The sequence below is a fragment of the Bombus pyrosoma genome, linkage group LG9 (assembly GCF_014825855.1).
Source record: "Bombus pyrosoma isolate SC7728 linkage group LG9, ASM1482585v1, whole genome shotgun sequence".
Classification (NCBI taxonomy): domain Eukaryota; kingdom Metazoa; phylum Arthropoda; class Insecta; order Hymenoptera; family Apidae; genus Bombus; species Bombus pyrosoma.
In genome coordinates this window covers 6,688,213-6,713,509 of record NC_057778.1, presented here as the reverse complement: position 1 = coordinate 6,713,509, position 25,297 = coordinate 6,688,213, and the positions used below count along the sequence as shown (strand labels likewise).

The window sequence follows — 25,297 nt, the reverse complement described above, 5'->3', positions numbered from 1 at the left end:
GCCTAGGGATCGCCTTGTCAAAACTAATTTCACATAACCGAACGGTATCGTGCGAAAACGGACAAGAATGGAACGAAACGGTACCCCCGACGTTTACCATTGTTCTCGATGCAGTTCCGGAACGACCGAACGTCGGTTGACCATCAACAACACTGGGGACCGGCGATAGCTTTTAATAACTTCGCGCTGAACGGGATCGAAACCGAAATACCATCGTTCGATCCATCGTCGTTATTTCTTCCTCAGGATTATTCGCGATGCTGCGACTTAAATCGTCGAGTTTCGATCGAATGGAATTATTTCATCGGTTTATACGACGATAGCATAGTTTAATAGCGCAGAGTGTAACATTTCTCTGCAAATTCCATCGATAGCTGAGAAAGTGACGAACGAGTCGTGATGCTTGAAGCCGGCTTCGAATTGTTTCGCATTTTTCCAGATTCGAAGAATTCGTTACAAATTGACAATTGCTACGATATTTCGCGTAGCGCGTCACGAATTTCATTTCGGTGAGAGCAAGGATAAAAAAAATCCTCCGCATCCCTGGCATAGATAAGCTTACGCGAACGGGAGCGTGTTCTAATTGCGAAATTAACGTAATTAGAGCGGCGATGGTAAAACGGAACGACGATTCATCATTTCCTCGTCGTTTAGCAAATTTATCGATGCGAACTTGCCACCGTTCATCTATCAGCCCCCGGCTGTTATCGCTGTGTCCGTCTTAATAACGTCATTTGACGTACACACACGATAGGTGAACAATTCAAGAGAAATTACGAATAATTAAATTATTATCGGGAAAGATTACTTTGGCTTGGATCATTTCTAAAAATCAAGTATCGAGTAAACGTGACGATACTATTTGATACTTTGAGAAATCTTCGAGTCTTCGTCTAATCTAACGAATCGTTCATCGCAGATGATCGCATGATATTCGTACAAAACCTATTCGTGTCGGATCGATTCCATTTCTTGGAGCTTGCAATAACCCTTCGATCTCCTTTGACACGCTCTCCTCTTTGGGATTGAAAAAAGTTAACGTGAAAAACGTCTAACGATAACCGATTCCTTTTCAATATTTTCCTACCCAAGTGCTCGTCCAAGGTTGCCAATGCAATTCCTAACGATGCGACATAAGGATCCATTAGATACGCGAATCCTCGAGGATTGTAGCTGAAACCCGATGGTAGAGACGTATTCGACTTGCGTTTCGTTTAGTCGTAAAATATCCATGTTACATCTTAGTTATCCATCGATATATATATATATAACTGCGATTTTTAAATTATCAGTAATCGCAATAATTTCATAATAGTTACACAGGTCATCGATTGTAGTAGTTTCTGGAATTCGATCACAGTTGCGGCACCTCTGTGCCGAGATGACACGAGCATTTTGAGATTCCGTGCCCAATGCTGGAAACCCAATAGGACTTAGATGTGATAGGTGGCTCAGGATCGAACGTAGAACCGTCTCTCCTTCTCCGGCTCTATCATGAAAAAGGATTGAAGAACTTGGCTCGTAAATGTGTTTCGTTCCAACCCACTCTTCGTTCTTCTCTCGCGATACTTTTTTCATTCTGAAATCTCACGGAACGATGTCGAAGAGAATTTCAAGCGATGTTCGTTGACAGGAATTTTGCGTTTTAGATTATGTTTGACTACATTTTCTCGTACTCGTAGGAAAAAAGTGAAGCTCGCGGGGATACCTTCTATCTAATCCCGTTCTTCATTCTCGTATCGTAGCGACTACCTAGCCGCGATAGCGGTGCTCGAGAACTGCGAGCGTAATTTCTACGGAACCGTTTCACGTCAGATACATGGGTGCAAGTGCAATCCACAATCGCGGAGGAATCCCTGAGAAGGAATTAAAGCTGACGCGAAGAGCTCTCAAAATATCTACCCGCACAACGACAACATTGTGTTCGTGTGACCACAAATAAACGCATACGCGAATCTTCTCCTACGTAATCTGCATGAAATTACGTAGTTAGAACACTGGCATTAAGCGTACGCTTATAGCTGCGAGGAAACTTAGACTAAGTTTCGAAACCAAAGATCTGAACGTTGGATATCTCCGATAGCGCTAACAGATCTTTCATTTTTCAAAGATTCAACGAAAACAAGAGTTTCGCATTAGAAACTACGAGGAACATCGACTTCCGGTCGAGAAGGATTCCATCTCGTTGCTAACTGGTCCTGCGTTACCCTACTAGAGCTAAGTCAACATACCCTAGATCTATTATTTCCCTTGCAAACAATTATAAGGATTCTCTGGGCGAATAAATCTAGCTAAAGCTCAATGCATCGTCAGTTCGGCCAGAATTTCAAATGAAATGCGAACCTATCAAAGGGTTCGAGAGAAAAGAGAATCATCCCCGTAATTAACATTTCATCTCGTTCGAAATGTTATCGCGATTCTCTTTGCTTCTTAGCGTATCTATATTTGCATAAATTATATTCCATTTATTCTTTCCTTATCCTGAATCTCCTGTTATTTTCACGAAAATTAATACGCTGTAAAATAACGTCACCGATACAAATAGACGTTATCGTGAATTTTGTTACATTGTAATTTATTACGATATTAAAAATAATTGCAATACGACTAAATATGAATCAACTTTCGCAAAATTTTCGATGTTGTATAAGACTGAACATAATCTGAGTAGATCTAGCGGCAGAAAGGATTCCTACCGAAAGCAACACTACCGATCGAAGTGAAATATGAAAATGGTTAGATAATCTCTTGGATCGCGTTCGACGCATGAACTGAACTTCTAGACTTCTAGAAGCAAACCATCAGACAATATCGCCCAACAGGAATTTAATAAAGCCAAACTGTAGGACGTTGCGTAAGATGTAACTAAAAGAAATGAACGCGGAACGTGCTTCGCATACATACAATCGCTTTTCTTCTTTCCTCGTCGGTTTTCCGATTCTTTTTCTGATACCTTTTTCTTGCTTTATCAATCGGTATACTAGCCGATGCTTTCCTTTTCCGTATTTTCTTCGCGAAAATGGTTTATACTATACATCTTTTACCGAATCGTCCTTTTTTGATCTGAAAGAGCCTCCTTTTTGCTTCCTTATCGGATATACATAATAGACGGAACGATACAGATTGTACCCACATGACCTCGATTTCCATTTTATCTACTGGCACGAATTGAACATGAACATGATTTATGGATCTCGCTGATAGAGGCATTCCTAAAAAGGTATATATAGCTCTCCAGAGGATATAGAATAATTACATATTATAGGTACTAAAAGAAGTAAGAGTATGTTGTACGAAATTTATTATTAAAAAATACATTTACATTTGATTCGTAAAATGGGATATATTATACACTGCTGAAAATAATTAGGTAATCGCTATTATTGACTTGATAGATTGACATTATATTCTTATAATACTGCGACAAATATTAGCCCTAAGATAATCATTTAAAAAAAAGAGTATACATGCCTAATAAATAAGTAGTATAATCAAACACGAAAAACGATCATTTAATTGTTTTGAGCAGTGTATATGAGTAAAAGATCAACATCGTAAGTATGTAATATAACAAAATTTAGTTAGATCAGTATTGTGTTTTTGTTTGGTTAGAGCAATGCGCAAATGAAGCTACTGTGAAAACAAAATTTCTTCGACTTGTATATTAATTATTACTTTTAATGATCATTAAAATATCCCGTAATTAAACCTCAAAGAAGTTTACGTTTTATTTACATTTTACAAAACAAATCAAATATCACATACACGTATATGGATTGAGTATTAACAAATGGTTCACATAGAAGTTTTTAATTTGTAACCATACTAACATCATTTTAAGTTTTCAACAAGTTTTTTCTGTAGTTCATTTTCGTCTTTTATTCGTTCCTCTCTATAAAATCTCAGAATTGTATTCTAACAAATTGGTCATATTTAGCGACGCATATCTTGCTCATTAATTTCATATAACTAATATTCCTCTTGAATTTCTTTTTCACAAAGAAAAATATGTTTAACAAAAAGATCCCTAATTTGACATGAAGCGATAGATCTCTATACAAAAAATTTCGAAGTCAAAAAACATTGGTATCTTAAACTGTTTCACTTTTTATGTGTTATTCTATTATATTGTCTATCAATTTACTGTTTTAATTTACACGAATATGTAACTTTCTATTAGAATGTTACATTATCACAGAATATGTACTGTACAGTATTTATATGATACAAGTCTGTAATTGTTATAATTGGTCGTCATTATTTCCTTTATATCGTCTTCTCTCTAAATCACGAAGAACATAATTTTATTATTTTTGACTAGGAGTTGATAGTTATTCACCAATGTTTCTTGTCAGTGCTAAAATTTTCATATTCAAATACATTGAAATACATTTCATATTCGAAACATGTAGGCTAGATCACGAAGCTTGGTAAATTTCATGATATTAAAAACATATTTCCGAGGACCAAGCTTCATTCATAAATACTATATATAAATTGTATAATGGTCACTCTATTAAAAACGAATAACGATAAATTTTATAAAAAAGTATTTAAATAATGTCCCTTGTATAACACTTTCATTCAAAATTATAAGTATACGAAGATTTTCGCTTCTTTTTATATACATACTTAAATATAAGTAAAGAAATACTTTAATGTATCAATTTTCAATTTCTAGAATTAAAATAAATCTTTCAATGTGTATAATTAAATATACATAATCTAATATAGTCACATACGTTTTTATCATTTATCCCTTTGCGTTGCACGTGCAAATGTCCGTTGCATTCTCTGCGCATTCTGAAGGACATTCTTCTTTCATTTTTATTTCTATATCACAAACTTTAGTATTCGTTGGTGGACGTTCATATTTACATATTACAGCATATATGTCACCACCTAACCGAAGTGCTAACCATCGATTTTTAACAACTGCTAATTTCAGACATTCACAAGTCATCTTTGCATAAAGATTCGTATGAAGCGTTCTACCCATTCCCTCTAATACGATAAGATCGACGTTATGTTTTACCATCGCAAGACATAGATCTAAATTGAGTCGGCTATTAAATATCAAATAATTCGTTAAAATATGTAAAACTCCAAATAATTATCTTGCAACTATATATATCACAATAATTACCTTAAATCAAGACAGGGACTAGCTTGAGCTGTCTCCATGGCAAACAAACGATTTTCTTTCAGAGCTTGTCTAATAACTTTGCATATTTTTGCTGCATCTCGTAATGTTACAACCAATTCTGGATATGTGACATCATTTAATGCTGGCATAGAATTAGCGCACAGTATAACCTAAAATAATTGTTATTTTAATTTAGTAAATATATTGTGGTCAAATTCGAAGAAATATAAGACAACCAACTTTTGTTCCTCGTTGTAATAAATCACGAGCAAACGGTAAAATTCCCAATACTATATCAACTCCACTATTGTCAACGAAAATAGCAGCACATTTATGTGGTGGACCAGTTTTCAATCTCTCTATCCAATCATCCAAGTCATCTTGTAACCAAGGTCTACCTAAGTTTAAGAAAAATATCATATCATCTTTATTAATGATTGTCTTTTTTAATATGTTAATCGTGATTATAAATGTCATAAGTCTGTGACAGTACCCGGTATTTTTGCTTGAGCTTCGGCAAAACCAAAATCTGTTGTCTCCATTAAAGTCGCAACAGCTTGTGCACCCCAGTCAAACATATTACCACTCAGAACTCCCAGAATCAAAGCTTTTATTTTTTCCGCTCCTTCCAATTCATCGAGAGCTGTTATACGACTTTTTAAATATGTTAACGCTTCTTCATTCTCCTTTTTCTTTTGCTATATGTAAAATAAAGATTACAAAAATTAATTAAACATACGTATTTAAAAAAAATCATAACATTATCGATGTAAAAATAAACTTTTCTAGAAACTTACATGCAGATATGGATCAGGAAAATCGAATTCCTTCATGCAGTGTTCAATAGTATCCAATAATACTCTGACTGTAAGTGTTCCATAAGCACTATAATGTAAAACGATTTAACATTATATTACAAATTATAGAATCATAATATATTCATATGATGTATACTTTTATTACTAAGCTGAACTTACAATGGTTGAAGATGTAGATAACGCAATCTGTTAACATATTTTTCTTTCAGTTTTGTTGCTCTATCTTTTGCAGTTGGACTATGCGGCTGACTGTGAATAGCTCTGGCCACAAATTTATCCACTGATTCTTCGAGACACTGAAGCCAATAATCTCTAGAAATATTAAACTTTGTTGTATATGGTTAAAAGATCTACCATTCATAACTCACCTTGCTTCTTTATCCTCAGCAAGATCAGTTGTATCAGGATTGTAAGATGCAGGATCCTTCAAAAGTGGACAAAATGTTACAGCAGTTTCTGCTTGATCAATTTCCAACTGATCTACTTTAATTCCAAGATTCGTAGATATTGAATCTTTAAATCCTGAAGACCCTGCATAATTTTCCAGCCAACTATATTCATCAGATTGTTCAGCACCATACAAAAAGGCCCCAATTGCACCAAGATATCCTTCATGACGAAGGAAAAGAGGTTTTACCTTACCCTACACATAATTTAATAAATGTTTATCATTATTTTAAGAAAAATTTTGTTTTGGACTATGGTTACATAACAATAAGAAGTTTGAAACTAACATTCGACCAATATTTGATAGAATATGAAATGGTATGCATTGATAGAGGGTGGTTACGAAGAAAGTAACCACCGAAGTAAACTTTATCCATTTTATGTACAGTTGCATATAAACTTGCTATTTGTCCAATGTCATTGCTTACAGTAAATAAAAGACTTCTAGCAAGATCTGCCTCAGAATACTTTGGTCTCCCTAAAATCCATATACAGAATTTATTTCTTAAGAGATCTTAGCATCTTATATGGTTAAGAGTTTTGGAGAAAAGAAGTAAGAGTATAGGTACTGAAATGATTATAAATCAAAGGAAAATATTTGATAATAAATAAGTTAAGCATATGATATATAGTTTAGGAAAAATGAAGATATATTTACATGTGTAATCTATAGTTTTTAGATATAAGAGGGGATATATGTTTTGAGATAGTGCAGACAGGTGTGAGTTTCAGGTTGTGTTGGATACTCTAGGTGCTGTATAGGAATGAGTGAGAATTAGAAATACATAATTCAAATTCTTTTTCCAAGCCATGAAGCCAAAACATAAATAAAAATATAAATACCTAAGCATCCTATCAATAATTGTTTACTTTCTTACCTTTATCATTATAAGTAACCTTGCCAAAAGAAGATGCAATAAGGTCCGCAGATAAACCTTGTGAGGAATAATCGCCTGCATAAATATCCTTCACTAACATATCAACATTACGGTGATCTCCCCTTTCTGCAAGTTGCAGCAATTCATCAAAGCCCTGTGTATTTTTAAACATTTGTAAAACTGTACTTATGTACTTCAGTAATATTATATAAATATAAAAACCAATAAATTATGTACATAAGCTAATGTATATTGGACTACATTTAATACTGATACCTTTCTTTTCGTAAGCAAACAACCTAATCCCCAAAATGTTCCACCTCCTGTAGCTGTACCACCAACTCTTTCAAATACTTTATCAGATTCAACCTAAAAGTATTATATAAATTTAAAAAATAATACACTACCCATTGAAGGTGACTAATCACTATATTTGTAACTTACTTTAAGAATACTAACACCACTACCAATGTTTACTAACATATATGGAAATATATTAGGATCAGCTTTTTGAAATTTATATTCAGGATTCCCATGTCTTTCAAATTCAAATGCTTCACAAGATATATTTTTAAGTAAAAAATTACAGCCTTTTATTAAACATGCAAATTCATCTTCTTTATCAACTCTAAAATAATGTTTTAATTGTTTTCACTTTTTGTTAGAAGTGTTTGATTTTAAATTATAAAGATTTTATTTAACAGATGAACGACAAAACAACATAACTAATATTATCATATATAAAATGCTTACATTAAACCTAATTTTTCTTGTAACAAAGCATTATATTTATATGCTCCTCCACCAGTCACTTTAATGTTTTTACCATAAAACCTCTCAACATTTACTAAATTCTCCTTCACAAAATCCAAACAATTTTCAATGTATCTTGTTTCAAACTTAATAAAGTGAAGTCTATTGCCTTCATGAACTTTGTATGCACGTTCTCCACTATTTCCTAAGCCAGTATCCTCATACAATGCCTTACGATAACTAATCGTTGAATAATAAGCTATTTTTGTCAAAGATAAGCCTGCAATCAAATTAAAGCCAGAGCAATCTTTCACTGCATTACTAAAAGATAATAGCTGATCATGTTCATTTACAATAAATATACACAATTTTTGAATAACATTTAAAATATATTCTTATCTCAATTAAATTTATGCATAAAAAAGGTAGTACAATAATGATAGGACAATACATACCAATGTCGATCGCGAATTTTTGAGCATTTTTTAAATTTGCAAACACTTCAACAGCACTTGGCAATTTTATGGACTGAGTTCGTTCATCGTCGATTTCCAGCGTTTCCATTTTATATTAATTTTAACAAACAAACTACTGTGCTTTGAACCGCGTAGATACTTTCACGACTACCAGACGGTATAAGAACTACATCACCTTAAATATTAATTTTATCATCGTTTAAACATTTGCCAATGAATATCACGTACACATACAGTAAAAGAAATTTTTCTGGTCTAGGACATACATAAACGCGCATGAATTAAATCCTTGTTTACCTGAAACTTATCACGTTGATTTAAAAATGGCTATTAACATTAAACAGATAGAGGCGCCGTTTAGTATACACGGCGCTAAAAATTCGACTTTAATGAAGTATTGCGTAGAATGCTTAATCACGTATAAATTAAGGAAACCAGATATTATAGTTGATATTTTTGTAGAACATACGACTTAATGGAGAATAGTACGATAATATGATTAATAGCAAGAAAAATTGTGAAATTATAATTCTCTTTACATACGTTATTTCTACAAAAATATATTCATATATTAGGATATTAGTATTTGTGACGATAATTTTGACTATCCAGCAATACAATAATTATAAAAACTTATCTGACAAGGAGACAACAATATATATTTTTAAATATCATATATTATTTTATTTAATTAATACATTTCACCACAATTATATATAAAATATTATTAAAAATAAATCAATAAAATAAAATAACAATTAAAATATATTCGGAAACTTAGATTTTATACAACATGTTCATGGAGCAAACAGTTATATTAATTTTTATCAGAATATTTATAAAATATAATACAATAATTTACAGAACATTTGCAATTAAAGTTAATTATATCGTACTTACACAAATATACTCATAAATTTACTATATATATATACAAAAATTTGTTAATTACAAAATAAGTATTATTTAATCATATGTAAATGTTATTATTAAATATTATTCACCTAGTACGGAAATAATATTATTATATCTACTCCTTTAAGTTTCTTATACTCGTATATGTGTAAAATGGCAACAAAGATACTTAGCAGCCTGTTGAAACCTGTGTTAAAATGTTAAAAATGCAGTAATTAAGCTAATATACTTTGTATTGTTTAGTATTATGTAAGTAAACAGTAATTGTGAATTTAATTTTTTAATATGATACATCCTTAAAAATTTGTTACACAAATTTATTACATATATTATATATATGTCATACTAAAATTTTTATATTGTCCAGTAAATTAAGCTACATTAATCACGTAAAATCGCTTATATACTTTTCTAGAATACACCAATTATATATTAAATATGAGCGCATATATATTGCTCTATATATTAAAAACTGTTTATTAAAACAAAAAATTTATATTGTTTAAAAATCTGATCATGAATTTCTTCATTTTGAGCAAAACTAAAAAATTGTGTAATCTTTTAGTTTTTTAATCATTCTTAGTTTTTCTTTGAACCCATTCTTTTTACCCTTTATCATAAAGTACAAAATCCATCTGAAATACAATATCAGACATGTCATTTCCATGACACAGACCCTGTTTATTAAAATCATATACGTGTTCCAAAATTTCTATTCAGGAAAATTTTGTATTTTTTTCTTTTGATAAAAGAGGAATCGATTTAAATTTAATATTTTGTAATAAATTATATGAACCATATGTACAAAATTTATGTGACACAAAAGGAATATAAAACGCTCGGAAAAATCGATGCGATCTGAAAAATAAATGTGACATTAATTTAACATAATAGACATAAATAAAATTTAAAAATTCAAATACGTAATTCACTCACCTTGCGGAATTTAAAAATTTAGATGACGTTATTATTGTGAAATTATCATTTATTCGAGAATAATTTGGTTCTAAACTTGTGTCAGTACCAATGTCCAGGTCTAACACAAAATGGCATTTGTCTAAGCTAAACTACAATATAAAATATTATTGATTAGATTAGGTTTTGTATATAAACCCATACTTCTAATATATTTATATTATGATATAAATATCATCTTACATAACGTGTAGGTTCTTCTCTATTCATATCATTAAAATAGGGTTGTATAATACCAGTTGCATTTTCATGATCTAGGAAAGGTTGAGGTAACTGACCCTTAAACTCTGATCTGAGATACTGAAGTTTCCAACTAAAGTATTGATTTTTTAGAAAATATGTATTGTTTTAAATTGTATTTGTCAAAAAATATATTACTTACTTATTTGATGGAAAGAAAAAGCTACTTGGAAATCGGTGCCACTCTTTTCCAATGCAAAAATTGATATTAATATCCTTAAATATTTCTCTCTCTAAACCAAGTTTATTAGCATCGATCATTACTTCCATTGGCGCATAATAGCCTGATGTAAAATAGAATTTTATCTTGATTAAAATACATTTCATTCTCTGATCAATAATATACTTCGAAAAATTTTAGCTTTTTACCTTTGTATATTGCCAGCGATCTTGATATTCCAAGAAAACCACATATTAAGATAGCAAAAAATGTTATATGAACAGTATATTGTAAATAATGATAAGCAATGTGTGAAGAACTAAGCTTTGTCCTGATAAAAAAATACAATTTTTGGACAGTATCTACAGCTATACCTCCAACCAAACAAATCATTGGATATACAGGAAATAAAAATCGTTCTTCCTGTAATCAAAATATGACTATAGATATAGTCATGTGTTTTCATGGCCTTAATTATTAAATAATGTTACTTAATTTACCTTGTGAGGTTGTAAGAAAAACACTAGAAACCAAAGATATAGTGGCGCCAATGAATACCAGTAAGATAAACATAGACGATCTCTTGGTCTGGCTGGTACAATTAGCCACACTAAAAGCTATATGATTCATTAAGATATTAATAATTGTGAAGGTAAAAACATCATGAATTTTACAAATATTACCAATCCAAATGGAGCCCAAAGTGCACCAACAAAAATGAAATTAAAGTTTAAAAATCCATTATAAATATAATAACTGAAAGGTTCTGTTCCATAGATATTTGGCCCATGATTGGTGAAAACATTGTACATTACAATGTTCAATGGTGCTATTACCAATTTCCCATAATACATTGAATCTATCCATATCATTGGTACTAAAACAACAGCACCAGATATGATTACCCATTTCATAAATTTACTCCAGTCTTGTTTATGTATTAACATTTCCATTGCAATTGGTAATCTGCAAAGGATATGAAAAAGATTTATAGCATTGCTAGATTTCTGCTGTTTAAACTACTCTAATTCTACATAAAAATTATACCCAAGTAAAGCAGCAAATGGCCATCCTAATAAAGCTGATATAGCTGTAGCAAAGATTGCTAATTCATACTGACGGCCATACCAAGCTGCTGTTGCAACAGTACTCAAATACCTGTATAAAAGGCATACAAAATTAAATAATTTCAACATTTGTTTAAATGATATTAACTTCATACAACATACATTGAAAAAGAGGATGGTAGAAATGCAGCACTAGCAATATACATGCCAGAGCTGAGGATAAGAAATACTAATGTTAGTCTCCCTATATGAATCCCAAATTCTCTGCATACATTTCTATCAAAGATAAATGATAAAATGTAATTATTATCTTAATATGATATATATTATTAACGAGTCCATAATATAATTCAACAGATACGTACTTATAAAAGTATACTTCAGATAAAGCACAACCCACAGATAATAGACATCTTACAAAATAAAAGACTAGAACAGGATTTGGTTCTAGTAAGTAATGATAAAGCTTTGCTGGTACCATATGGATCAACAAATACATATATGATCTTAATGCATATTGTGGACTATATTCCCATGTTTGTTGACCGGACCCATAAAGCAGATAGTGACTCTAAGACAAAATGTAATAAAAAAATAATATATGATCATAAAATAAATAACTCATTTATTAAAACAGAATAATGTAGTACAAGTAAATATATACAAATCATACAAAATTATTAAAACTATTAAAGACTATTCCTTACTGGTTCCCAATAGTTATAGGTTTCATCGCAATCTGTTATGTGGCTCCAAATAGCAGAACAAAATCTAGCTGATAGAAGCAGCTTAAATGCTGTATCCACACCAGGATATATGAGACCAGTATCAGAGGATTCTTCTGGTCTGAAACACATACCCTTAATTTTCCTTAAGATTTGTATTTAATTTCACATGCATGTTTACTTCATAATTAGTAGATTTATCATATTCTAAGTAGAGTTTGTTAGCGATGAATTAAATACAAAAATAAAATAAGATAATTATCTATTGATAATTATAGAATTTCTATAAAATAAAATATTTATGGTTCTTCATCAAAATAATTTAATATTGAATCACAAAAGAAAAGGTTAACCGGCATACAATACATTTAACTTTATTAAACACGAGATAACTAAGCAATGCTCTATTCACTTTTTACTATTAAGAAAGAAAAAAATATTGCATCTACTTTGAAAATCTTCTGCCATTCAACTTTTTCAGTTCTTTCTTAGAAACAAAAAGCTGACGTTGACGTTGATTCGGCGCCATGGTTCCTCAAAGCCTTTTAACTTATTTAAATATTTGTTAAACTATACCAGTCTATTGATATTTTTGTTGATGTTAAAATCAATACGAGTAAAATGTTATATACATTTTATTAATAGAAAAAATAAATATCTTCACATAATTATGATTAAGTAATTGTAATTTATGTAAATATATTATAAATATGCATATGCAGTTTCACATTTATTGTAACTATATTTTTGCTTGAAAATGTGATTCTTATAATGTTTCTAATTCTCATATTTCTCATATTTATATTATAATTCTCAAAAATATTGTCTACTTGTCATGTAATAATTTATATATATCTTTCTCATATTCTTATCTCCATAGTAACAAATAGCATTGTGTAAAAATGGAGATTAAACCCAGTTATACATTTGTACCTCTTGCACAAAAGAATTTTGTTGGAATAAATGATAAAACGATTCAAGAATTTCTTTCCAAATGGTAACAATATTAATTGGTATATCATGTGATTGATTTATATGTATAATTATACATGCAAAATTTAAAAGTTGATCCTTATCCCAGGAGTTGAATATAATAATAAGTTTATTTCAATCTTACAGGGGAATAAGAGGAAATTTTATTATTCAACATTTTGCATTCAATGAACCCTTTCAACAATATCATAAATACCATTTGGCTGAAGTTAGTTAATTATCATATAATATGTTTTTAACTTAATTTTAAATAATTCTAATCTATTATCTACTATCTTTTAATTGTTTTAGGCTTTCTTTCAAGATAATGTTGTAACTAAGGAATTATTAACAAAACAAGGAAATTATTGGTTAAAACAAGGTAATAAAGATATTTTTCTATAATATGATATAATAATTAAATACTGTTAATTTTTGTCACAATTAATAGGCATAGTAGCATCAAGTGTAGAAATAAAGCCAGTTCCTTGTTCTGTTCTAAACATGACTTTTTTTAACAAACTGAAAGATCCCAAAAATGGAATTGTACATAAGTCTGGAACTATTTGCAAAAGATATGATATGGAAATAGAAAATTTTTTAATCTCTGATAATCTTAGAGCGGTATGGATCTTTATTACAATTAATTTAATATTAATATGTACTTATCTATAATAAGTTTATAGATGTTATTAGATGAAGAATGTCCAGAATATAATTTATATTTAAAAGATGAACGCGAAGAATTTATATTTCGTATTTTTCAAATGCTTGTTCTTGGAGGAATATTGTGTCAATATGAGGATGTTTTAAATCCATACTTAGAAGTGACAAAGGCCATTTATAAAGATTTAGTAAGGTTGTATAATACTTGCACAAATAATTTGTTCATAAAGTCAATAATAATTATATTTCTTTTATTATCTTAGAGTACAAACAAATAAAGATGCAGACTTGTCAATCAGTACAATAGTTTTACAAATAGTGGCTAAAGATAACAGAGGACAAGCTTATTTTCCACATGACCCACATCATAAGCAAAACATAGGATTTCTGTTAATTGATGGTACTACTCACGAGATTACAACATTCTTACATCAGTTTGGAGAATATTGTCTTTTACAATGAATGTAAAAAAAATTTACACATATAAAAAGAGTTATGTTATAAGAATATTTTATTAGTATAAAACGTTATTTATTATGTAAATACTGAAAATTTTTATTAATTCATTACATTGTATTGTGCATTATTTACAATTTATATTCAACATGTACCTAATATATAATAGTTTGTTGAAATATTACTAACACTTAGTAATATAAAATTTAGTAATAACAAATATTTTGATTATGCAATTCATAAATAGTCTTTGGTATCACGTTAGTTGGCACTAATGAAAATAAATAACTTAGGATACTGTCTGTCTTGCACTGTTCTATACTTCATTTTATACCACATTTGAAATCATATAAATGGTAGTTTATATTATTTTTTCTACATTATGCTTGAGTTTAATATAACTCTAATCACAGCACCTTTATGATTTGTAAACTTTGTTGTGATGTTTTCTCTGCTCCATTTTTAAATATATGAATAACTTTCTTCAAACACTAACTGCTTAATCCTTACAATAACAGTATTTTCGTAAATGAAATAATGAATTTTCTACACATCTTGCTTGAGATCCATACATATTGATCCTACTAACATCTGAAATCTAAAATACAAATCTCAATATATTTTCATTTGTATATTTTTATTTTTTAATAGCTATATTGATTAATATAATTTAATTGCAAACTTACTTTGGTTGAAAAAGTATTTTTCTTTATATCATAATTAATACTGACTTCAAATAAACCAAATCCTGGTTCTGTTTTTACTTTCAACTGATAAGTTTCAGTAGTTAATTTTGTTTTTGCACTAAAATCTCCCATGAAACCATCTTGATCTTCCGATTTGTAGAATTTCAGTAAATCTACAATTTTATACTTTAACAATAGCAGATCAACATAAGTAAGAGTTATAAATTGTTTACAATACCTTTATTAGGTATAAGTTTAGCAGCCCACAATATCTCTTTTAATTTCAATTCTTCACATATATTGCGATGATTTTCTGTATAAACATTAAGAAATTGGACAAAATACTTGGCTGCAGCAATCACGTTATCATCATCAATTGAAATTTCTTGCCAACTCAGGCATGCACACCAATGTGGTTCTATAAACGCATCTGCACATGTTCTCTCTAATGGTATCTGCATCGTTATACAATATGATTATTTATCAATTTGTAACATTTATTGTAAGTTTATATAATTATTTAAAAAGCATTAAATTAGAAAATTAAAGCAGTGATAATTCTGTTTTGTTTTTCTTTTTCAATTTGATGTAATATAAAGATATATAATAATATAACTTTAAAACAAAATGAATAAACATAAAGTATTAGGTTAATTTATAAAATACCTAGTGCAAATTTTTTTCTCTGGGAACTATTCCTTTTTGAACTTTCTTTATTCATAATACCTGATGAGTAGGGGTGAAATATAATAATTTTGAGCTTAGGAATCCATTGATTCAAAAGTTATGCGTTTTTGAAGTTTGGTTCTCTTAGTGTACTATATGGCTTACTTTAACCACGCACAAAAGCACGTATATGTTGAAAGATTCCCGGCATTTCTCTTATCCCTTGGCAGCAGGGATTCGTTTTTGTACACTAAACATTTCATAACTCTAAAGCTAATAGTTTTTCGACTCATGTTTACTGAGATATTTTACTACTGCACTGAAATTTGGCACCAACTTTTATGAACACCCTCTACAGTCTTACCAATACTAATTTACTCTATCCATTTACAACTATCTATTTACTAATCTATCTACAACTTTTCTACTTTCACGAGATAGTATCTAGTTACGTCGTCATAGTATATATCAACAAAGACGAACGTTCTGTATATCTAACAGGAATAAGACGAAAAAAGCCATACAAAATTTTGCAATCTTTTACGTATAATAGCTTTTGAACGGGGAAATTCTTAAACTTAAAATTACTTGAAGGTTTAAGATATTACTTTCAGTAAGTATAGATTCTGATCAAAAAAATGAGATTTCACATAATGGAGTTCATATAATACCCACCTTATCAAATAAACTAATGGCTCTTTGCTGACGATCTCCAATTTTTGGTGTTTCAAAATTCAATATGCTCTCTAATGTTTTGTGAACGTCAAACGGTGTCGTTAAATAATGTGTATTATGTAAAAAATTGGCATAAGCTTCTGGATAAACTCTTTTAAACCAAGGGGGAAAAGCAAACGAAAAAAATGGTAATCTTTCCTCTTGTTTACCTTGCAAAGTATTACGAATTTCTGCAAACCTTTAAAATGAAATTTGCAACATTAGTTTTTTTGGATGTAGGATCCTATACAACAATTAAATTTTTCATATCTCTCAAACCTATGTCCATGATCACTCATCACTATCAATATTGTATTATTTAAATGACCAAATTCATTTAAGTTCTTTAACCAATTATGTAAATCTTCATCTACTACACCTATGTCATTGTAAGAATCATGTGAAAGTTCTCCATGAAAACCAAATAGAAATTTTGGTTGATGTTTGTAGACATTAAAAATTTCTTTAATATAATTCAGCATTACCTAAGAGAATACTAATGATGTATAGTACTGTAATTATAATATAATAAATATTAATGAGAATTCAAACATACCATATGTCTAGGAATGCTTCCAATGCAATATTTGTTGTAGTATCCAAAATACGGTGCAGCAGCTAAATAGAATGTTCTCATATAATGATCAGTTGGTTGTTTCTTAAAACCTTTTAGACGATATGTGAAAGTTCCAATATGATGGACATCCTCCATGAATCCTGTTATATAACCATTTTCTTTGTACTGATTCCATATCATTGGATATACATCAACATAGTTTGCCTTTAGTTTCATGCGTTTTCTAGTATCTGGAAGTTCAAGTTCAATCTTTCCAGTAAGTATAGGAATAAGAGCTTGTGGTGTTCCATCACCTACTATGTTGTATCCTTCTAGTATTAAAGCTCCTAAGTATTCTTTTAAATACCGATATGTTTTTGGTAATTTGCGTATAAATGTATTTCTGGATAGAGAATCAAAGCCAAACATAAGTACATTTAGTTTAAGGGCCTTGTTTCCAACATATTCCCATTTACTTTTCTCATTTACTTCAGGATCATCTTTCACTCCGGCCATAATACTGTGCCATCTAAAAAATTGTGTAAAATATAAATTTAACTAATTTGTCAATTGACTATTTTTCTTAATATGTTCTTCTTACTTATTTCCATCTTTTGATTCACACTTAATATCAACAAAATCGCTATGTTTTAGAACATAGGAATCTTCAGACTCAACAGCAGGTTTGAATAATACATTGTAATCATCATCCCTAAGAATTTCTGTGAACAATTGAAATAATTATGTCTAGTATGTTCAATATGAACATACGTCATTCAATTTCATGAAACTAACCACTAAAAGAGCAAATTATGGATCCATGTCTTTTCTTTGCTCTGCTGCTAATAATTAATCTTGAACCATGGAGAATAACCCAATTTTCTGGTGTACATTGCAAAGGTGGGACATCGTGAATAAATTTGGTAATTTCTGGATTAGAAACATTTAATTGAGGTAGTTTGCAAGCCACAACTCCTTCCCTGAAAACATATAGATCTCTTTGCATTCTTATATTTAAAATAAAATTATTCTAATAAAATTATGTATATTATATGTACCCAACATAAGATTGTTCAGATTCCTTAATTAACTGAGATATGTGTATTCTGGAATAATACAAATTACAATTAAAGATGATATATTCTTATATTTTAAGGAATTAAATGATTGCTTACAGTTTATCCAGATTTGACAAATCATTGTCATTAAATCCCAGTTCTGAACGAAAAACTTGTACAACACAAAACAGCAGTAAGACAAATAGAGCTGTTATTGTGAAACGACGAAGATAACATGACATAATCCTCATCTTTATTTAGTATATCATATCTGGAAAACAAAATGTATATTTTTATCTTATATTCTGCATATGAATGTCCTAACTTCTGGAAATATTTCAGGGTAATACATTTCTTTAAAATTTAATGTAGTTTTCAAAAACACTGTAATTAATACTGTGATTAATAAATAAAAATATTTGTTTATATACAGTCACAAAAATTTATTATACATATTAATAATTATCATTAGAATTAGACATCAACTTAAATAACAAAAAGTCAAATAAAAGAAAAAGAAAAATCAATTCAAAAAGAAACATGCCAGTTAAACAAAACTTTCTATATATAATTTTAAGTTTGTTAATTTTGAATTAAATTAATTGGCGGCATTATTATGTGGCGCCTATTAGACTATTTCCTTTGTGCAGAATATTGTATATAGTTTCTTACTAAATCTAATCCTTACTAAATTTAGAAATAAAAATTCAAGTCCTTTTTTCTTGTTATTAGATTACATTACAATTATTATATATTACTACATTATGGCTGAAAAGTTTCCTTCAAAAAATTAGCTAGCAAGTTTCTGTTAGCATAAACGTACGTGAAAATCGACAATCCAACAACTGGATAAGTGACTTTCTATATAATGGCAATACTTATTACGTTCGCAGCGTAGACGTAAACCCAATCGATTTTTTCTTAAAAGGAACCTTCTCTCGAACTAGAGAGAAACTGTAAGATTTAATGTATAAATAATTATGTAATGTATTGTGATTTTTTCAATAAGCTTCTTTTCCTGTTACTTCCACTAATATTATAGGAGTGACAAGCATAAAATGAGCACATTAAAAACATTTAAAAACTTGATGTTTCTTAAAGTTTGTTTTTCCTTTTTCTGCTCATTCATTTGCCTTGTTTCGAAATTATCTCCTATTTTATCACATCGAAACGTTGCAACAGCGAAAACACGTTGTCGGGTATTAACATATTCCTCTCACAAAACTGTAGATAGAAATGACTTTGATTCCAAGCTAAAGCTGCCACTGTGCAGGTTATTTAAGGGAAATGCGCATTAAAACTGCATCTCGTATATTGCAGAATCCACAAATACAAAGAGAGGGAAAGAAAGAAATTGAATCTGTAATGCTTTCACCACTCGTCCATCACTATTTTTGCCACACGATTATTATTGATTAAGAACGGAAGGATTTCAATTGTTCGACTTTAATTTTGATAATGATAATTTTTGATAATGATTTTTAAAATGATAGAAATAATAAAAATAATATATATGGAATATTAAACAGAGGTATTTGATAATTTCAAAAATATAATAAATTAAAATGATGTACTTAGTAATGTACTATGAGCAATAAGAAGCTTATATAAGATTAAGTTAGTATGCATCCTGTTATCACTCTAAATAAATACAGTAGTAAATTCTGATAATATTTATCTATATAGATATATAAGTATTCGATTATCAAAACAGAAGATAGATCACGTAAAAATTGATGCGAAACGTATTACTGTATAAATGTTACTCGGCACTTCGTTGATTCTTTGTTTAGCTCAATATATTATTAATTATTTCCGAAGTATGCTGTCTGATCTAGTCAAAAAACTGTGTATTCCTATCACTTCATTGCCTAATAATTTGATATATACTCTCGACAAAAGAAGTAACAATTAAGTATAAATATACCTGTGAACAATGTGAAGCTGAAAAGAGTTGGTAAGAATTCCGTATAGATTCAACACAATCATAAAGATAAACACTCGTTTAGCCGGAGGCGTGCCGAAAATGTGGCACGTACCAACAAAACATCGCAACGCGCAACGATGAACGATAAAGAACCGTGCCAGCCTTTCTCTGTGCTATCCCGCTTGGCATTTAGCAATACAGCTCTTACCAACTCCGTTATATTTACGGTACAAGTAAGGATTTGAAAGACTCTATTATTTACGCGCGCTTCTAATTACCGATGCGGATCGTGGTGCGTCTGCGTGAAAGCATTGAATAAATACGGAATCGTGACAAGGATCTTGCGATTTTGAAAGGATTAACAGCGCGGGAATGATAACAGCATTCAACAAGGGTAAAATCGTTGACTCGTCTGTAATAAAATTATAATTTATATCGTTAAACAAAACAATGCAAACATTTTAAAAGGAGTTAATCAACATACAAATAATATTTTTGATTAGTATCTGCTTTCTGCGGAATTTTTTCCACAACATGAACAGTCATGATATTGTACTGCTCCCGAGATGATTGAATTACAGCTCCACAGTAAGTTCTAAGAGTAAAATAATATCCAATTTCGATAGATACAAATAAAGAATATCCTAGAAAGAGACCTGCAATACCACCGAACGATACAAGTAAATCTAAATAGCCGAATCGTACTTCTCTCTTGTAGAGAGCTGTTGGCCATTTTCTCAACATAACTCGATTCGTATTTTTAGAAGAATTTTGTATTTGCGTTACGCTATATGACGCATGGTCGCAAGATAGCCAACAGCTACATTGAGTTATATCGATGTTAACGTTATTGAAACAGGAATACTTTGAAAGTGAGCATTCTGTTTTACCATCGAACGATAGAAACCATGGTAAACACTTACAATATTTAAATATCTTATCGATTAAACATTTCATTTCACAATCATTAAAATTGACAAAATTTATATCTTGCTTAGTATAACATTTTCGTTGTCGAAGAGACAAATAACGAATATCGGGAGTTGTATACGTTATATGAACAATAAATTCAATATCTATAGGAAAATGTGCTTTTACTAGGGCTCTTTCACCTGGACTTGGACTCGTAACATTCTGTTGCGTATAGTAAACTCTGCAAATTAAAATCTTAGTTTAATGATATATTCAAGACCTTGTAATACAAGTATTACTGATTATTTGTCTTTTATGGTAAAAGAATTATTTAAAGAAAGTCTTTATTTGTAAAAAGTAGGTATATATTTACCTTAAAGGAAAACTCGAACTGAACATCCTAAATTCAAAACTCCTTAAATGATCAAGAATTTTAAGTGGCTCTAAATATTTAGATTTACAGCAAATCCCCACAGCCGTATGTACTTTTATAAATAGTGCGTTACATGATATATTTATTCCCCTAAGTTTGATAATGAGTCATATAAAGTATTGTTTCATTGTTTTCTGTTTGTAACTGAGGTTAAAAAATTATATTTACTTGTATACGCAGTCACTAATTAAAAGGTCACAATCAGGTCCCATTGCTTCAAAAGTTTTACGAAAATTGTTTTTGTTTTTGTAAGTAAGAGGGAACGATTTTACATCGATACGTTTTCCAAAAATCCAATTGTACAATTTTTCGTATATATATATTTCATCCTATATACAAAACGTAATCTTATGAAAATAAAGTTATGAAAAAATGAGTAATTTTATGAGAATAACAGCTACGTTTACCTCAGGCACATCCGAATGATTCAAATGAAACCAGTCGAAGCAAACAAAGATTTGAGGAAATTCAATATTAACATTTTCTGTCATTATATCTAATCCGGTTATAGTTGGCTCTGTTTGAAATTTATCTAAGATGATTATGATTATAGCTATAATCGCTAATAGCGATGCAAATGTCAAGAGAAACCATATTAATCTACGAATAAGTCAATTAAAAATTAGATAATAATATAATAAAGAGAGAGAAAGAGAGATACTTTTAAACCGTTAAATAAGTTATTTATTTTATACAATTAATTGCAAATAATTGCTGAATTATAAAATTACCTTTCCCATTTAGGTCGTGTGGAATCCACAAAATATGGAACACCATGCAACGTATTTTCCAAAAGATATTCTCTTGATCGGAATTTCAAACTGGAATGTAATTCCTTGCATGAAGGATTGTACTTGTATTTCATTTTAAACTAAGCCTGGTACCGTATACTTCTGCAGATATATTACTACTAATAGCAAATAAGCTGAACAACGAGATCAAATCGACCGTTTTTTGAATCGCATGTTCACTTTAGATCTATATTATGCATATTATGCACGTAACACGATTAATTTATCAGCTTGATCAAGTAAAAGGGAACAAAATAGAATTATAGATTAATGTGTTACAAGGCAAAGCAATAACGCTATTTAAATATTCCTTTATAATAAAGCGTACCACTTTTAGCTGATCAGCGCTGTTCGTTTAATTATTATACCGGTTAAAAATTTTGTAATGAAAATTATTGATCTTAAACGATAAAGAAACAGAGGTAAGAAGTGAAAAATATCTTACGTTCTTCGCTGAAAGAAACAAAAGAAAACAACATTTATTATTCTCTTTCTTTCTAGAACGAAAAACGATTGCCAACAGGAAACTATCGATAACTATGCGTTTATTCGAAGTATTGTCTTTCGAATATACGTTTTTCCAGTTGCATCTCGTCATTTAAGAATCGGCCATCGTCTGTGGAAACACAAACAGTCCTCATCTTCGTGCCAGCTTCTTTATTATTTTAGACCACCCCCTCTTACGACCACCATCTGCATGCATACCGACGTTGTTCCGGTCTTCATACCCAGGAAAATCGACGATCGCCGAGTTAAAGCGGGTGTAAACTACCCTCTTGATGTCTTCCTCGGATCCGATTTCGCTCACAGAGTCCCTCCTCTCTCTTAATGCGAAAATTCATCGTGCCCCATCATCAAGCGTACGAACGTTTGTTTTTCTAACTTAAAACACGTGTTTACGCATTCGAATATTATTCCTCGTGTCTCCTTGCATAGATAAATAAAGAAATTAACTGAAATATCAAACAGACAAGAATGTTTCAAGCGAAGTGAAATATCATCGAAGCGACATCAACGTTTGTCTTAAAAAAGAAAAAACCCAAGAACTGAGGAATTGTATGACGGATTACAATTGTCAGGAATCGCAGTAATAATAAAAAGATGTCTGAAACTTGAAAGAAACGAAGAAAAAAAGAAAGAAAAATGAACGATCCCCTTTGTTAGGGGGCCGCTTGACGCACTGGCGAGAAAATACTTCGGAGAAAAAGAAGCGGCGCTATTCTTGCGTCCAGGTGTGAGCCTGTAACGCCAGTGTAAATATACAACACTTACGCCATTCCGACGGAGCCTCTTCGAAAACTATTAACGTATCCTCCTATTGCGGCTTTGCCGACCATTCTTCCGTTCCGACCCATTTCTCTTTCTACTGGACCATGTTTTCGTCCCTTCGGAACATTAAGTGGCACGTGTTAAAGAACTTAATCAGGTAGCCATCAACGTTAAACAGCCACCGACTCGATCATCGTTCACTTACCGTCGATGAAAGATTACTGTCATCCGTGAATAGTATTTTACCTTACTCGAGGGTGGATATGATATTTATGCCGTCAGGCACATATGGCGTAACAAATAGTATGACAAAACATGAGATCACGGTGACTATAGATCGAGGACGTTCGTGGAACTGTACATTTTTGTGGAAAACATTATTTACATGTTATTGTTTATAGACTTGTTTATCATAGGATTGTTTATTGTCAATATTACGTCCAATTAAATCAACGTAAATAGAGCGTTATGCTCTTATTTTCCACTCTCTTTTTATTTATGTATATGATGTCATTTAGTATGTCTTATAATCGTAGGATTAACGTAGAATGATTAAAAAAAGCGTGATCACGTTATCTGCAGATTACAAGATTTGTCGTGCTTTTAATTCTGATCTTCAACATCCTTAGAGTAGTTTATGCATGTCAATTGTATCAGGATAAAATTAATTACATTGCGATAGTGCGGCAAATATTCTACATACGAATAATCTGCAGTTGTCCTCAATTTTCGATGGTTGTAGACGCGACGTTACGATAGAAGAAGATTGATTGTCACAGAATTTATGATTTTATTATTAACATATTATATTCTATTTGCATTAATATACATTCACGTGACTGCGTTGCAAATCATGTCGATGAACTTTTCCTAATTGGTGACTGTTTCCCTAGTTGATCATTGTTCCTTGGGATACTAAATTGATTAGATTTCGTAGCTTTTCATGGGTCTGACAGTCAACGTTGCTTGAAGAGAAAGAGAAACCGATTAACATTTACTGCGCGTTAGTTACGATAGTAGTGACTGACTAAACTATAATAATCGATTAAATAAGCTTCTGCAACGACGGAATATATGATTTTCGGGAAGCTTAGAAAACCTTATACGTCGTAGTGGCTTTCGTCTTTTTATAGAAAATACGGACAAATAATAAGGATTATTTATTCAAAAGGTAAGTAAAATAAAATAATAAAACTGATACAAAATTATAAAGAAAAGTATCATAGAATATAAGATGACGTTCGAACCTAACGAAGGCGTAATTTTTATCACTGAAAATTAATTGAACCGCAGGCATAAATTACTGTTACTTCAAGGAATTTCAATTTTTTCTACTCAATGTGAAACATGTCTGCAAAACTAATTTCTAGTTTCCGATCGGAAAGTTTATATTGAAATGCTGGTGATGTTTTGTTCCTCGATTTACGTAACACTTTCGACGCAAAACGACATAAAACGAGACGAAAAGCTAATTTTTATGTACGGACGATTAATCGAGATTACACAAACGCAAGTATCCATGGAAGAGTTGTGTGGTCGTGACTCGGGTTGACTTGTTTATCGCGATCAGGAGCTGAAAAGTCAAGTTATT

The 25,297-nt window shown here is 30.6% G+C and overlaps 5 protein-coding genes and 1 long non-coding RNA gene across 20 annotated transcripts; 2 read left to right on the top strand and 4 right to left on the bottom strand.

Annotated features, from left to right (window-relative positions):
• Positions 1-3,284: 3,284 nt before the first annotated feature.
• Positions 3,285-8,969, bottom strand: LOC122570774 (4'-phosphopantetheine phosphatase). 2 transcript variants are annotated; one of them, XM_043733597.1, is made up of 14 exons: positions 8,816-8,969; positions 8,498-8,693; positions 8,043-8,322; positions 7,734-7,917; positions 7,566-7,658; positions 7,290-7,443; positions 6,699-6,889; positions 6,333-6,607; positions 6,124-6,276; positions 5,944-6,031; positions 5,640-5,844; positions 5,387-5,544; positions 5,147-5,316; positions 3,285-5,066 (listed from the first exon to the last, which is right to left on the bottom strand). In XM_043733597.1, the coding sequence occupies exons 2-14, from the start codon at positions 8,604-8,606 to the stop codon at positions 4,754-4,756; spliced, it is 2,373 nt and encodes a 790-aa protein (XP_043589532.1). In that variant the 5' UTR covers positions 8,607-8,693; positions 8,816-8,969; the 3' UTR covers positions 3,285-4,753. The 2 variants fall into 2 exon arrangements, with proteins under 2 accessions (XP_043589532.1, XP_043589531.1); XM_043733596.1 differs by lacking the exon at positions 8,816-8,969 and having other exon boundaries at positions 8,498-8,809.
• A 271-nt stretch (positions 8,970-9,240) lies between these two features.
• On the bottom strand, positions 9,241-13,181 carry LOC122570776 (alpha-1,2-mannosyltransferase ALG9). Of its 3 annotated transcripts, none has more exons than XM_043733602.1 (12): positions 13,013-13,083; positions 12,583-12,721; positions 12,241-12,446; positions 12,038-12,151; positions 11,856-11,966; positions 11,492-11,774; positions 11,309-11,425; positions 11,018-11,231; positions 10,791-10,932; positions 10,592-10,721; positions 10,370-10,500; positions 9,241-10,291 (listed from the first exon to the last, which is right to left on the bottom strand). In XM_043733602.1, exons 1-12 carry the CDS (start codon positions 13,066-13,068, stop codon positions 10,150-10,152), a joined length of 1,785 nt encoding a protein of 594 aa, XP_043589537.1. In that variant the 5' UTR covers positions 13,069-13,083; the 3' UTR covers positions 9,241-10,149. The 3 variants fall into 3 exon arrangements, with proteins under 3 accessions (XP_043589537.1, XP_043589538.1, XP_043589536.1); XM_043733603.1 differs by having other exon boundaries at positions 9,244-10,291; positions 12,583-12,735; positions 13,050-13,135; XM_043733601.1 differs by having other exon boundaries at positions 9,246-10,291; positions 13,050-13,181.
• Positions 13,182-13,198: 17 nt separating this feature from the next.
• Positions 13,199-14,781, top strand: LOC122570781 (cilia- and flagella-associated protein 300-like). Of its 3 annotated transcripts, XM_043733618.1 has the most exons (7): positions 13,260-13,278; positions 13,481-13,597; positions 13,720-13,801; positions 13,885-13,954; positions 14,024-14,196; positions 14,259-14,431; positions 14,502-14,781. In XM_043733618.1, exons 2-7 carry the CDS (start codon positions 13,503-13,505, stop codon positions 14,698-14,700), a joined length of 792 nt encoding a protein of 263 aa, XP_043589553.1. In that variant the 5' UTR covers positions 13,260-13,278; positions 13,481-13,502; the 3' UTR covers positions 14,701-14,781. The 3 variants fall into 3 exon arrangements, with proteins under 3 accessions (XP_043589555.1, XP_043589553.1, XP_043589554.1); XM_043733620.1 differs by lacking the exon at positions 13,481-13,597 and having other exon boundaries at positions 13,199-13,278; XM_043733619.1 differs by lacking the exon at positions 13,260-13,278 and having other exon boundaries at positions 13,315-13,613.
• Positions 14,782-15,159: 378 nt separating this feature from the next.
• Positions 15,160-20,446, bottom strand: LOC122570775. Of its 3 annotated transcripts, none has more exons than XM_043733599.1 (11): positions 20,302-20,446; positions 18,492-18,645; positions 18,375-18,422; positions 18,112-18,296; positions 17,918-18,038; positions 17,317-17,845; positions 17,040-17,245; positions 16,722-16,959; positions 15,619-15,835; positions 15,381-15,553; positions 15,160-15,292 (listed from the first exon to the last, which is right to left on the bottom strand). In XM_043733599.1, exons 2-11 carry the CDS (start codon positions 18,623-18,625, stop codon positions 15,194-15,196), a joined length of 1,950 nt encoding a protein of 649 aa, XP_043589534.1. In that variant the 5' UTR covers positions 18,626-18,645; positions 20,302-20,446; the 3' UTR covers positions 15,160-15,193. The 3 variants fall into 3 exon arrangements, with proteins under 3 accessions (XP_043589534.1, XP_043589535.1, XP_043589533.1); XM_043733600.1 differs by lacking the exon at positions 20,302-20,446 and adding an exon at positions 19,260-19,395; XM_043733598.1 differs by lacking the exon at positions 20,302-20,446 and adding an exon at positions 19,198-19,336.
• Positions 16,107-19,364, top strand: LOC122570784. Its single transcript, XR_006317898.1, has 4 exons — positions 16,107-16,659; positions 17,971-18,216; positions 18,494-18,717; positions 19,107-19,364. It is a non-coding gene; the product is annotated as an uncharacterized LOC122570784 (long non-coding RNA).
• Positions 20,447-20,541: 95 nt separating the features above from the next.
• On the bottom strand, positions 20,542-24,874 carry LOC122570779 (sodium channel protein Nach-like). 8 transcript variants are annotated; one of them, XM_043733611.1, is made up of 8 exons: positions 23,912-24,874; positions 23,710-23,822; positions 22,378-23,390; positions 22,054-22,246; positions 21,815-21,975; positions 21,587-21,736; positions 20,786-21,454; positions 20,542-20,713 (listed from the first exon to the last, which is right to left on the bottom strand). In XM_043733611.1, the coding sequence occupies exons 3-8, from the start codon at positions 22,509-22,511 to the stop codon at positions 20,572-20,574; spliced, it is 1,449 nt and encodes a 482-aa protein (XP_043589546.1). In that variant the 5' UTR covers positions 22,512-23,390; positions 23,710-23,822; positions 23,912-24,874; the 3' UTR covers positions 20,542-20,571. The 8 variants fall into 8 exon arrangements, with proteins under 8 accessions (XP_043589546.1, XP_043589550.1, XP_043589547.1 ...); XM_043733615.1 differs by having other exon boundaries at positions 22,054-22,163; positions 22,378-22,467; positions 22,883-24,874; XM_043733612.1 differs by having other exon boundaries at positions 22,378-23,053; positions 23,143-24,874.
• Between the last annotated feature and the right edge of the window lie 423 nt (positions 24,875-25,297).

Coding starts and splice junctions, on each gene's coding strand:
- LOC122570774 (XM_043733597.1), bottom strand. CDS start 8,606: ATGGAAACGCTGGAAATCGACGATGAACGAACTCAGTCCATAAAATTG. Junction 6,032..6,123: donor TATCTACATCTTCAACCATT/GTAAGTTCAGCT, acceptor TTTACATTATAG/TGCTTATGGAACACTTACAG. Junction 5,317..5,386: donor TATTACAACGAGGAACAAAA/GTTGGTTGTCTT, acceptor CAATTATTTTAG/GTTATACTGTGCGCTAATTC.
- LOC122570779 (XM_043733610.1), bottom strand. CDS start 22,511: ATGAAATACAAGTACAATCCTTCATGCAAGGAATTACATTCCAGTTTG. Junction 21,737..21,814: donor ATTAGTGACTGCGTATACAA/GTAAATATAATT, acceptor TATCAAACTTAG/GGGAATAAATATATCATGTA. Junction 20,714..20,785: donor ACTAATCAAAAATATTATTT/GTATGTTGATTA, acceptor ATTTTATTACAG/ACGAGTCAACGATTTTACCC.
- LOC122570781 (XM_043733618.1), top strand. CDS start 13,503: ATGGAGATTAAACCCAGTTATACATTTGTACCTCTTGCACAAAAGAAT. Junction 13,955..14,023: donor AAATTATTGGTTAAAACAAG/GTAATAAAGATA, acceptor CACAATTAATAG/GCATAGTAGCATCAAGTGTA. Junction 14,197..14,258: donor TCTCTGATAATCTTAGAGCG/GTATGGATCTTT, acceptor ATAAGTTTATAG/ATGTTATTAGATGAAGAATG.
- LOC122570776 (XM_043733601.1), bottom strand. CDS start 13,129: ATGGCGCCGAATCAACGTCAACGTCAGCTTTTTGTTTCTAAGAAAGAA. Junction 12,152..12,240: donor TCTGAAGTATACTTTTATAA/GTACGTATCTGT, acceptor TATCTTTGATAG/AAATGTATGCAGAGAATTTG. Junction 10,292..10,369: donor AAATTTTTAAATTCCGCAAG/GTGAGTGAATTA, acceptor TTTATTTTTCAG/ATCGCATCGATTTTTCCGAG.
- LOC122570775 (XM_043733599.1), bottom strand. CDS start 18,625: ATGAGGATTATGTCATGTTATCTTCGTCGTTTCACAATAACAGCTCTA. Junction 18,039..18,111: donor CATAATTTGCTCTTTTAGTG/GTTAGTTTCATG, acceptor AATTGTTCACAG/AAATTCTTAGGGATGATGAT. Junction 15,554..15,618: donor TAAACTTATACCTAATAAAG/GTATTGTAAACA, acceptor ATAAAATTGTAG/ATTTACTGAAATTCTACAAA.